The 12511-nt window shown below is 37.7% G+C and overlaps 1 protein-coding gene across 2 annotated transcripts in view; it reads right to left on the bottom strand.

Annotated features, from left to right (window-relative positions):
* The window catches only part of TBC1D9 (TBC1 domain family member 9), a 46214-nt gene that overhangs the window by 13053 nt on the left and 20650 nt on the right, over positions 1-12511 (bottom strand). For both annotated transcript variants that reach the window (XM_014878985.2, XM_088164140.1), the window contains exons 5-13: positions 11384-11645; positions 10082-10289; positions 7148-7354; positions 6737-6907; positions 6138-6288; positions 4402-4616; positions 2847-2964; positions 1637-1922; positions 782-911 (exon numbers count right to left, since the gene is read on the bottom strand). In XM_014878985.2, coding sequence (XP_014734471.1) covers positions 782-911; positions 1637-1922; positions 2847-2964; positions 4402-4616; positions 6138-6288; positions 6737-6907; positions 7148-7354; positions 10082-10289; positions 11384-11645 — 1748 coding nt within the window. The remainder of the gene's footprint in view (positions 1-781; positions 912-1636; positions 1923-2846; positions 2965-4401; positions 4617-6137; positions 6289-6736; positions 6908-7147; positions 7355-10081; positions 10290-11383; positions 11646-12511) is intronic.

The raw sequence follows: 12511 nt of genomic DNA, 5'->3' as shown, positions 1-12511 counted from the left end.
GGTTTAGGGGCATAGGAAGTGCCTTTGAGAAAGCTGCACTATTGCTAAGTGCAAATTGACTCCCTGAACTAAAATTACTCATTTACCCCACATGTCAATGGAAGGGAATAATGGAAACTAAGGACAAAAAATCTTTAAGCTTTTCCTTAATTTTTATAGAATATGGGTATGTCAGTGTAACCATTAGAGACATTTTAACTGATGGTTGTTTTTTTAAATTTAAGGAAAACTAACCAGTCTGCAGACTTTAGTTGGTTTTTCAGGCTTTGTCCTGGTTATTAATTATTACCAGCACCTTTCACTTGAATTTTTTTTTTTTTTTAGCTTTGGTGATAGTAGAGAATATAGTAGCCCATGGTCACAATCAGCACTTTCAAGACAATGAAAGGCAAAAGAAACAAAATTTCAGTGGTAATATAAAGGTCTTGTGAAATCATACAGATCTCACTACTATTTCAGTTTGGAAAAGCACAAAAATGCTTAAATGAGAATTCTTTTCAATTTAAAAGTTCAGCCTTTTGTTTGTAAATCACTTTTTGGTTGTGGGCTGCTCTCCTTTGAGGCCTCAGACTTCTCTATAAAACATTTTCAATTAGAAGTTTTGGTTAAAAGAAGGAAGTCTAACTCCTCTTCCTTGCTCCATTTCAGCTTTCTCAGATGAGTCTGCATTTCTTTTATGTTCTTTCTGTTTCAAGCAAGGCTGAACTACAGAGTATCAGATTCCTCTGTGAAGCAGAAGTTGTGTGTGTTGGCAAGTTCCTGTTAAGAAATCTTATCCTACCTCATAGGAAGACCTGATTAGCCTGAAGATATCCACCTCAGGATAAGGCTCTACATCATCACTGAGCAGGGAGTGAAGATGAGGAATGGGAGGAAGAGTGCTGTCCTTATTAGTTACACTGTCCAAATATCTGGTGGGAAAAAAAATGAAGACATGAGAAACCCAAGATAAATCTGTATGCCTTCCTCTCTGAGGGTTAACAGCACACAGGTTACATATTGATTATTACATGCAAAAGTGAACAAGCCATTCTCTAGGAAGAGTTAAGGTGATACTACTGAAACTTATTATGAAAAAATTCCAAAGTTCCAGCAGCATCTTGAAAACCAAACACCACTACCAAGCACAAAAATATCAGAGGTTACACTCAGCAGCATTAGTTATGATTAAGTGACTCAAGCCACTCTATCTATCATCATCCTGTTTCACTGAAATCTATTTATTCAAGATCCTACCTAATTCTTCCGAGTCCTAGTTAGTTTATTCCCAAAACAATTTTCCTTGACATCAGGGCTTTTACTTAGTAACATTTAAAAGGTAGCAGGCTGAAGTAACAAAACTCATGTAATCCACTAAAATAATGAATCAAGTTAAATTTCTATAACCAGGTTTGGGAAGTTTATTTGAATGTCTTGAAAGAAGAATTTATATCTTGTTGGTCACTTAGCATTATTTGAAAATAATATAAGGAGTACCTTATGTGAATGAAAGGGGACTACAAGCATGTAAAAGATTTACATATATGGTACTAGTTCAAATTTAGTATTTCAACATAGACAACAAATCAGAAAAGCAAGCAAAAAAAACCAAACCAAAAAACAAAGACAAAGATACTTAAATTTCTGTAACAAATACCTTCCCAAGACTGTCATGGCTTCTCCATCATCTTTACAGTTAAGCAGCTTGTCTACATTAGCTTCGAGGACAGCAAGTGCTAACTGAAATATCACCTTTATTCCTTCACAGAAGAAACAATCCACAACTACCACAGCACTTTCAAATGGCATTACACTGAGGAAAAGAGTGAGGAACCAGGAGAGGGAGATGGTGGAGATGACACCCAAGTCCTGCATGCAGTCATAAAGCTGTGGAATGTAGTCACGAGCCAGCTCTTCAAAGACACCCTGATCCACCAATGCTCCTGTTGAAGATAAGTAAGGTTGAATTAATTCAGGAACTACTGCTACATTGACATTTAGGGAAGGTAAAGGAAATCTATATATTCTATGTATATAAATAAAAAACCCAAGAATATTTTGCATGGTGCTTATGCACATTTTCTCACTTTCAAATGAGTAACAGATTCCATTACACTACTGAGCTATACATACAAATGGAACTGTAATAAGTTCTTTCCTTTTTTAATTATACACTCCATAATAAATAAAAAAGGATTAATTTGGTCTAGCACTGGCAGAAGTTAAATAGTAGCTTGATATTAATTGGAGTAAGACCTCAGCATCACCTGTTGAATGAGGCCAGAGTGACTGTGAGGGTTTAGATTTACTTCAAGAGAATCCCATATTATACATTCCCAAGCCATAACATCGGTGTTTTAACCAGGCCAGGAAGAATAATTGCTAAGGCTGAGTATCTCAAGTATTTGTGAGATACAGTAAAAAACAGATTCCATGATAAACTGAAGTCACTCTCTTCCATATACACAAGGAAGCTCACTGACAACAGCAGCTTTCTGGTACTTGTGCCCTTTCACATCAGAGGCACAGGCACAAAGATTTCTATTGCAAACTTCTAAAGCTCCTGTTTCTACCTTACCTTAATCAGCGAACTGGATCATCAAAAACTCAAATTTTAGCCTCCCATCTCTTCCTAAAAATGTACTTTGCTTAAGCCCACTTTAGACTGCCATCTGATCCTAAATAATTGATAAATTATTAACCATAAGTTTACCTTTTTAGGAAATTATCTTTATTCTCCTGAGCAAGCTGTCTTGTCACTAGCATGCACAGATGCATCTACCCATATATTTGTTTCAGTACAAATAACACCAGTTAATTTGGTTATTTTTTGTAATGTCATTTCAAAAATGTCCCCCATAGCATACCAACAACTCTTGTGTTGTAGTAGTCAGGCAGCATACGCTCACACAGAGCCACCAGCAGCCAGAAAGCTTCCTCCTCTTTTGCATAAAGGAGGAGCACTGAAGTGACAATATTCATAGCCTAAAACAAAGGGAAATATAATTATTCAATATCTAGCACTGTACTTGGGCAGGTAAGTGCTTAGGAAATTAGCTACATCTCTCCCTGCAGATCTCAAACTGTTCAAGTACTTTCCTGTAAAAACAGCAGTGTTTCCCAGAGCTCAATGAAAGGCTTAAGAAAGCCTCAGATCACAAAATATTGTAAGGCTTTTCTTTAGTTTTGCTGTTGTTGTTTCACTGGGGCTTTTTGGTGGTTTTTTTTTTTTGGGTTGGTTGGTTTTATGTTGCAGATTTTTTTTAAGAAATCAAGATTTTTCTTTCTAATCAAGGGCTGAGTCAGGTCTGCAAGCATCTCTGTTCCCTGTATTCTGCCATTCTGCTCTTGGGGAATCTGGGTCTGCTGTAGCCAAAACACCTCCCACAGCACAAGTGATGTGCCTGAGTTCTCCCTGTAGCTGAACCAAATCTCAAGGTTATTAATTACTCTGACAATTTTAGGGACCAGAACTGAAATGTCTTTCTACTGCTTCTCTGTTAAATAATCCTTTTACAAATGTTGTAGCTATCACTTAGTATCACACGTGTTACTAAATAATTTATGATGGTATCTGTTAGAACTGCTTGTACTTCCTCATGCTGCATCTAGAAGTCTTAACAGTCAGACATTAACCAGGTTTCTTAATACTAATGAATTTAAGTTTCCTCTTTGCAAAAGTATGTAGGAAGGCAAAAAAAGGCCCAGGTGATAAACCAAAATTATATAGTAAGAAAGAATGATTTAGGACCAGAAACTGAAGTGGCTTGAATTATGGGCATAAAAACCTCAAAACCATGCACTGAGGTCAGCATTAACTCCACAGATATATGGTTGGGACTCACAGTGATATACCTCCTAGGATGCTTCACTTTTTGCCAAATCTTTGGGGTTTTTTTGCTTGGTTTTTTGGTTTTGTTTCTTTTCATTGTTTTGAATGATGGCATGGCAAGAAAGACAAAAGAGGTTCTGGAAGGTTATAGCTATTACATTGAATAATAATTCATTATAAGATGGAGAGATAAAAACAGATAAAAATTTAAGGCTGAATACAAGGTGTTTTGGTTATGAGGGGATTCTTTGTTAGTAAGAAAATAAGCTTTCTTCAGGGTCCATTGTCATTTTCTGTAGACAGCTCTGTTAACATCTGTCCAATTTCTAGATTAATGAGCAGAAAATACGATTACAGAAGATATCTCTCAATGTGCTGCTAATACTGCTGTTAGAGCAGGTCCTTGTGTGACATCCCTCTGGCCTCAGCATTGCTGCCTCTCTGAAGCACTGAGGTGTGAGCTCACAGCACCATCCACACCTCAGTGTGCTTCACACAGCCAAACCCTCGCACGCATGACTGAAGAAACAGGACTGCAAAGAAAGAACTGGAATTCCAGAAAATGAAGGAGTGCAGGGTATTTCAATTACCTGACAATATCCTATGTTTGGATTTCTGAAAGCATAAGCTGTCAAGACTCTCCTTAAAGCAGCAATACCCATCTCATTCTGGAATGCAGGGTGTTCCGGAAGGGAGCGGTGCAGATCCCTCTCTATCTCTTCTGTAGCAAGATTGTATTTTCCCATCGATTTCTCCACTAGGTCCTCATAATAGCCAGGATGAGTGGCCATTTCATTAATGGCTCCTAGGAGTAGGAGAACAGTATTAAAACCAGGAGAAAATTGAAGGTTTAGCAGGTACAGTATTCTAACATGATGATCTGCTCCCCTTCCATTCCAAATGCCACCAAGAACTTTGAAAGCGAATATGAAAATACTATTTCTTCAAAGGTGATTAAAAAAAAAAAAAGAAGTATTTGCTTTGGTGATTATCACCCCCTTCCTATCTTCTCTACAGGCATTTTTATAATGAGGTTAAAATCTTTCTCGGCCAGAAGAAAACAGGAGGCACGAAGAACAAAGCAACTGTGCAGTCACATGGTATCATGAGCTCCCTCTGCAGCTGGCTGTGGGTTTGGTTATCCTAAATAACTCGAAACTTGTCTCTGAGAAAGCTACTTGCCCTGAGGACAGAGTAGATTAATGTTTGGTTGCAGAGAGTATGATATGTCAGCCAAAAGCAAGAGACAGAAACTCATGAGTTCTATTCCCACTTCTGAAAATGACTCTGTCACCTTGGGCAGGGCACTCAGCCTTAGGGATACAACTACCTGCTCACAGAGGTGCTATGAGATTTCAGTACTGACTTTGAAACTTCTTCAGAAACAAAAATCAAGTGTAAGTAGCACAAAGTAATCTACTTGTAGATTACTAGAAGAAATAGAAATATGAAATAGAAAACATGAATTACAGATACACAGTGAAAAATGAGTCCAAACTAGCTGTTAATAGGACACAAAACAGAGCTGTGCATTCCTGTGTGCATCTTCTGAAAACTTTTCTTTAGTGCCCAGCAGCAAAGAGAATATGTACATGATTAGGGAAGAAAGAGAAAACAAACTTGAAAGCACCATTAGGTCATCAGATAAAGGCTCATATCATAAGCATATGTGCTCATATCATATGTGGTGTGGGTAGCTGTGGTAAATATTTTGGGGAGGGTACAGCTAAAGAGAGTATATGGTGATAGACTATGAAGAAAGCCTGAGGTAGGACTGATTTCCATATAACTAATAATAAAATTCTTCAACAAAACCAAAACTTTAAGTGGGCACAGAATCCCAGACAAATATTTTCTCACCATTTTTCACATAATGAAAGCACCTAAGGAAATGCTAGAATAGCTTTTTTTGTTATCAACAAAAAAAAAGACAGTGGTTCCATGCAACATGCCTAAACTTTGGAATTCCTTGCAACAATTGCTGTGAAGGCCAAAAGCTTAACTGGATCCAAAAATTATTAAATAAGTGGGAATTAGGCTTGCTGGTGGTTGCTGAACATCTAGAAAGCCCCTGAACTACTGGCTTCTGGTTACAGAGTGTGTGTTCTGCTTTTTATATATTCTTCCTTAATTATGTGAGCCTGTTTGAGAAAGGGTATTTGCTGGTCAGAACAGAAATCTTGTCTCAACTTGTCTGGCTAACAAGCACAGCCTTACTCCAAATATTTTCCAACACCTATTATGTGCACCTTTAATCGTTTTTGAAATTCTTTCTTCCCTCATGCTTTTGGTTATATCCCACAGACATGTTCAGAGGATAACCTACCTGAAAAGAGCAGCCAAAGTTCCCCTCTCATGCTTTCTGGAATGCCCTTTAGCACAAGGTCTCTTGTTTTCTCTGTACGATACATACACACCCCTTGGCCATATTCAGCAAAATGAATCTTCCAGGCCTGTTCCTTCAGGAACTCCTTGGCCTGAAAGCAAAGAAAGGCAGGCATAAAGATGCTGCTTCCCTTTCTAACACTCTGACCCACTAAAATCTTGAGTGCTAAAAAGCCTGCAATATCCTAACCTTCTAAGTGAGCAAGAAATAACTTGGCTACAGTCCAGTTACCTCCTTAATGGGCTGCCTCCTCCCATTTCCTCGTTTCTGTGCCAGTAGACCTTGCTGTTAAGAGAAGCAGTTATACCTAAGAGCACGACTACAACTTCTCCTTGAATTATACCCAACTTTGCTTTTATGTAATGAAGTTGTTTGTATTGGTAAAACAACATGTTCAAGCCTTTACTTCTGTGAAAAATACTGCCTCTTTTAAACTGTCTGGCAGAATGAAATTCTTCTGGGTCAGTAACACGGGTTTTAAGGCAAACAGAATTTAACAGCCTTTTCAGTCAGGTGGAGCACTCAGAGGTGTATTTTACCAGCTTGGGGTTGAACTCCTCGGGTGACCTGCGCCGATACATTGTCATTAGAGCTTGAGTTGCTGTTGGAATGCCATTATCATTGAGGTTGAATTGTCGCTCTCCCTCCGACTCAGAGCTCAGGCTTTTGTGAGGGCTGGCAGAAATTAAACTACTTGACCTTGTAAACACCTGTAGAAAGCAGTCACAAGCAATACAGGTATAAAGATGAACCAGTGCCTGGACTTTTTACTTCACTTTACTTAAAAATTTATACATGTTGACAAAAACATACGACAGCAGAAATTAAACCAGTGGAGAATAATGCAAACTTCCAGATTGTCAATAGCTTTGCAAAAACTCAGAGGTGTTTCCTCTCCCCACACCAGTTAAAATCTCCTCCTAGTAAATTATTCATGTTCCTTCACATACCTCATCATCTGAGCTGATATAGCTTCCAGAAATATTTTTATCCAAGTATATTTTTGAAGTGGTTTGTTGCAGAAAGTCTGAGATCCTCTGTACAAGGAAGTCTCTGTCTTTCAAGTTGGCAAAGAGGAACGTCATTCTGTTCTTCGTGCTGATTGACAGTGGGCTAGGCAGCACACTGGAGCTGTCTGCCTTTTCCACTATTGTCACCTAAGAAGAAACAGTTGTTACAACTTAAAATATTTAGTTAATCAAGCCACTTGGTCTGAGAAACCATCTTAATACAATAAACCCTTGCTCCTTCCACCCTTATATCAAATCCCTATGGACACCCCTTTGGCAGAAAACATTGTTTGCATACAAGGGCTTACAAGACTGAAAGATGAAGGATGTAATCCCTTAAACAACTGGTTTCAGTACATTTTCCACCAAAACTCCCCTGCACTACTTAGTTGATTTTCCTCAGGCTGTATTTTAAAAGAATCAGTAAAAAAAAATGTCATCTGTGGGATACAAATCTATCAGCTTTTTCATAGGACTTGCAAATCCCTCTCCCACTTCCTAAAATTGTCAGCACAGGTTGAATCCACAGAAACCTTGGCCTACCTTTTACTGACAATACATGAGAAAAAAATCATTTTTGAGATGATGCTCCTCTACAGCTGTATTATAGTTGCATACTTTGAAAACTGCTGCATAGTGTTATTTTAACTGTACTTTCACAGTACACAGGAACTTGCAACAAAGGGAAATTGACCCCATGTCGTCCCTTATGAAGGAAAATATCTAACCCTGTGAGGTGGAGGCTTCTGTTTGGCCTTCAGTTGTTATGGAAATGGTCACTAATGTAACTGAACTCCAAGCTGTAAACAGTACTCATACCACCATCTACTGAATACAGAGCACCCTGAGGTTTTAGTAAAGCACATTAACACAAAGAAATCTCAGGGATAAGTCATACATACACTGTTGATGAATTATATAACAGTTGTGCATCCTAAACATTAGCCTTAAAAACAACAATCTATCAAGTTTGTGCAGTTCATGCATTGAACTAAACACAAATCACAATTGTTACTCCTTTTAACCACTGCTTTCACAACTTCAGATGATTTCTTAGGTAATGAAAACTGACTTACTGCCTTCAGAATAGAAAGTGGCACATTTAATTTTGCTAGGACTTTTACTTTTGCTCCTTTAACACTTTTAAAAACAGAAATCAATGGTAAGACATGAGTACTATAATATGAATAGCTCTCTAGCTAAATGGATAGGGTAACCATTTTTCAAGCATTCTCTTTGAAGACTTAAAGACTGCAGTGCACCTCTCAGGTGTTAAACCACTTCTCTGTTCTCCCCACTTCCTTTTATTTTTCTGTTAACTACAAATCTACTAGTTATTTGTTAATGTAAAGGACTTCACTAATAGCATATTGAAGTTAGCTAAAAAGTGTTCCCAATATTTTCTGTTCCACTTAAAAACTGTTTGAGCGCAATGAGCACAAAAGACAGATAAGTTCTCAAGGCACAGGACAGACATTATTAAAGAAAGCTTAATTATAGCTCTGCTATAATGAGAGCTGATATCCACTTATTTCCTATTCAACAGAGGCACACACACATCTGAAGTGCTTTGTCTTGGAGAGGGCACCTGCTGAAGGTGCAGTGAGCAGTGCAGTCAGCCACTGAAAAACATCTTTCCCCGTCATAATTTGTGAATCAATGCTTTGCTGTTGTCTCATCTGTCAAAACACCTCCAGGATATTACAGAACACTGGAATTAACTTAGGGTTTAACCCAAAGCTTTAATTAAATAGAAAGCTTTCCTTTAATTACTAATGGTACTGATCAATTGCCCTGAGAACTGGCACTACCCCCTGGTTTACTGTTCTCCTTGCTGGTGCTGAGACTTGAAGCTGTTCACACAGAAGCACTTATTCCATCAGCTACTTCTGTTTCTTAAGGCTTTAGAGCTGCTCTGAATCCTGTGCTGCTCTGACTGTGGCTATCAAAAGCAATTGCTGAATCTGCATCCAGGAAAAGAGGTCCTGTTAAATGAAGACTTTGACTCCTCCTCCACCACTTCACCTGCAGAACTGCCATTCCCTTTGATTTTCAGACAAACAGTGCAACCATAATTGAATTTCTCATCCCAAATAAGTAAAGTCGTTGCAGCAAGCTGCTGAGAAGCTGTACTTCAAAGTTTCTGAACGAGTATTAATGTGTGAGGGAAAACAGTGCCTTGAAATATTCTGAGGTTCTTCAGTCAAGCCAAATCATCCTTGGTTACATCAGCTTTGCTACTACTTCCAAAACTTACTTAACACAACTTTCCATTAACCCACAAATCAAGTAAACCATAAAAAAACTCCCCAACGTAATTATTTTATTGCATCAAACAAAGTCTTCTTACTGATGAACTGCTTTAAGTAACCAGCTTTAAAAAGGGAAAGACACAAATTTGAAAAATACTGACAAAATATTTTCCACATACATTATAAACAATTGCAAGTCTGTGTGAAGAGGCAATTCAAAACTTTAGGATTATGAATCTGACAAAAGCAAATCTTATCTAACAGATTCTTTAACAGAATTTCCACTCAACAGTCTAGGAAGTTTCACCCTCCACTCTCCCCTTTGAATCACAAAAAATGTAAACTTGGGCTGTAAATCAGAATACAAGTTATGAGAGAGGAAGAACTCACAAGGGTTATGAAAACTGATGGAAAAAACTCCATGTGAACTTTAGTAGCAGGAACTGTGAACTAAGATACACAGTCATTAAGTATTACAACACATCAGAATGGCACACTCACAAGAGATTAAAAGGATGAAAAGAGGCTTTTCTCCAAAAACAATCAACAAAAACAAACAAGAAAACCCAAATAATAGTAAACAAACTCCACCAAAATAGAAAAATTCAATACAAATATTTACCTCTCGAAGAGGGATAATAAGGCTGCACAAGTTCTCTTCTTTACTAGTAAAGCAAATGTAGTTTGTAGAAACAAACATCTGACCCAAAATATGCATTTTGTTGAATGGAGTCCAAAGAGTGCAGTCTGTGTGCCCATCTAATTTCTCATCCTTGGGAAGTCGGAACAATGCACGGTATCTCTCACTCTTAGCTCTGGCATCAAGGTCCCTAAAAAAGCCCACAGAAAGATTTCCTTGGTTTAGGGAATGCATAATACACTTTAAGATGCATTTTATGCAAATCATTGCAAGTTACCTGCAACATATAACTCAGCTAAGTAAGGAACATACAGCAAAAAGTGGGAAATAATTTGCATGTAGTGGAGATACAGTCTTCACTTTTAGAAGGTTCTTACAACTACATGAAAAAAAAAGTCTGCCATGAATGACTCAGACATTCATGCTTACTTCTCAGAGAGGAAAGACTGAGTGAGCTTTCCATATTCAGTCCTACTTTCTGAGAATATATACAGTGAATCAATTTTTTGCTAACAGTAAAAAAAATGCTTTTTTGAGGCTTATTTATTCACATTATGGAATCCTTAAGGTTAGAGTTTGTTAACAATTTCAAGACTTAGTCTTGATAATGCATTCAGTGCAAAACACTCAACAGTAAGTACAAACAAAAGTGATACAATGCATGTCAGATGTCACTAATGAGAATTATGAACAAGCACTGGCTATAATTCTGTATGGTACACTAACATGAACAACATACAAAGAAAAAAATGAAAAAGAAACTAACAAGCTGAAGTATGATATAAAAGAAATATTTTCCAGATAATTTTTCATTCCTTAGAATTTTATGTCAATTTTTGTATCACTGTTACATAAACTACATTCTAGACAGAATTAATAATCTAGAGTCATTTCTCAATTACAGTGATAAGACCAAGTATGAATGATAGGCACAATTCTTAATAACACATTAATAATTTAATTACCTTCCCCTACTGACATAAAATGGCCTTACAACAGATACCAAAACGTGGCCAGTGTCAGGAGATACACTAAAGAGCTTCTGAAAAAATGAGCATTTGTTTATTTTTGCAACCTGTTCGTATTCAAGTGTTTTCCATTTCCTATTTCAACAAAATACTAAATAATTATATTTAAATAATTATTCACATCTTATCACTGCTGGCATCAATCATTCCTTTTGGAGTAACAGTAAATGGCTGCAACATTAGAAAACTTTTGGACAAAATCCTGCAAGTAAAAGGACTGAGGAGGAACAAATGAGTAAGAGCCAATGCTACCTACCGTTTTAGAGCAGACACTTTTTTGGGGGATTTCTTTTTCAGTTTGGGTAATGACCTGTCTTGTTCAAATCCTTCATTGTCCAAAAGCTGTCGCATAGCTATATTGGCAAGCTGTTCCATTAGTTTAAATGTCTCACTGATATTAAGGAATACTGAGAAGAAATGCTCACTTGACCTTGTGCTCACTTTGATCATATCAGGGAAAAGCAGTGTAGCATTCTTCTCCAGCTGAGTGATATCAACCCAACGGATAACTAACTTTGCTGCACAGGAGCAAACAAAAAACAAGATTAAGTACAAAAACGAGCATATTCAGGAGCTTTTAGCTTCCTCTTCCTATAAAATGCATTCAGCTGACTTTTTCTTGCATCTTGTAAAGTTGGGAGCACAGCATAAATAGACCAAGTTTGTACAAACAAACCACTATAACCTGACAAACAGCAGATAAAAGAGTTTAAATGTCATTTACTTTATTTACAGAACACCACACAAGCATAACAAAGCTAGGTGAGCTAACATGACGTATCATTGTCACTGCACTTGCTCAGGCTCTGGTGTCCTCTTTTCCTATGGAAGCAAAGCAGCACAGTCTAAACACATCAGACAGGCTTGTATTATTTTTATACAGTAAAAAGTTTCAAATATTATAGCCATGACAGAACCTGTGGTGTCCTTAAAGCAGGGGCTAAATCCCAGGACTAATCCACTGCCTAAAACCAAATACTGCTGAATTTTTCACCTCCACCGTGCTTTGAATTAACTCCCTGTAGAGTAGACTGGTTGCATCCATACTATGCAGTCTTATATTCTGGGTCTCCTCTGAAACCTTTCTGATGTTCTGCTGCTGTACAAATGCAGATGTGTCATTTAAGGCTGCAAAGTCTGCCAGAGTAGTGCTTGAGGATTGTGTAAGAGCAGAAGAGAAAGACTGGTGTGATCTTGTCCCTATTCCATTTTGGGCATAGTTTCTGAGGTGAACCATGTCCCTAGACAATGCCAAGTATTGTTCTACAGAGAACTACCTTGAGAAAGACCAAACAAACAAGGGAACAAGCACACAGTTAAGCACTGTGACAAATCAGGGAATTGCTCCCTGCTTCACTTTTCCTCAGCAGCGTCTTTGTACCCT

The sequence above is a fragment of the Sturnus vulgaris genome, chromosome 4, assembly GCF_052056855.1.
Source record: "Sturnus vulgaris isolate bStuVul1 chromosome 4, bStuVul1.hap1, whole genome shotgun sequence".
NCBI classification, from domain to species: Eukaryota; Metazoa; Chordata; class Aves; order Passeriformes; family Sturnidae; genus Sturnus; species Sturnus vulgaris.
Note: the sequence above shows the minus strand (reverse complement) of the source record. Positions and strands in the feature narration are given on the sequence as shown.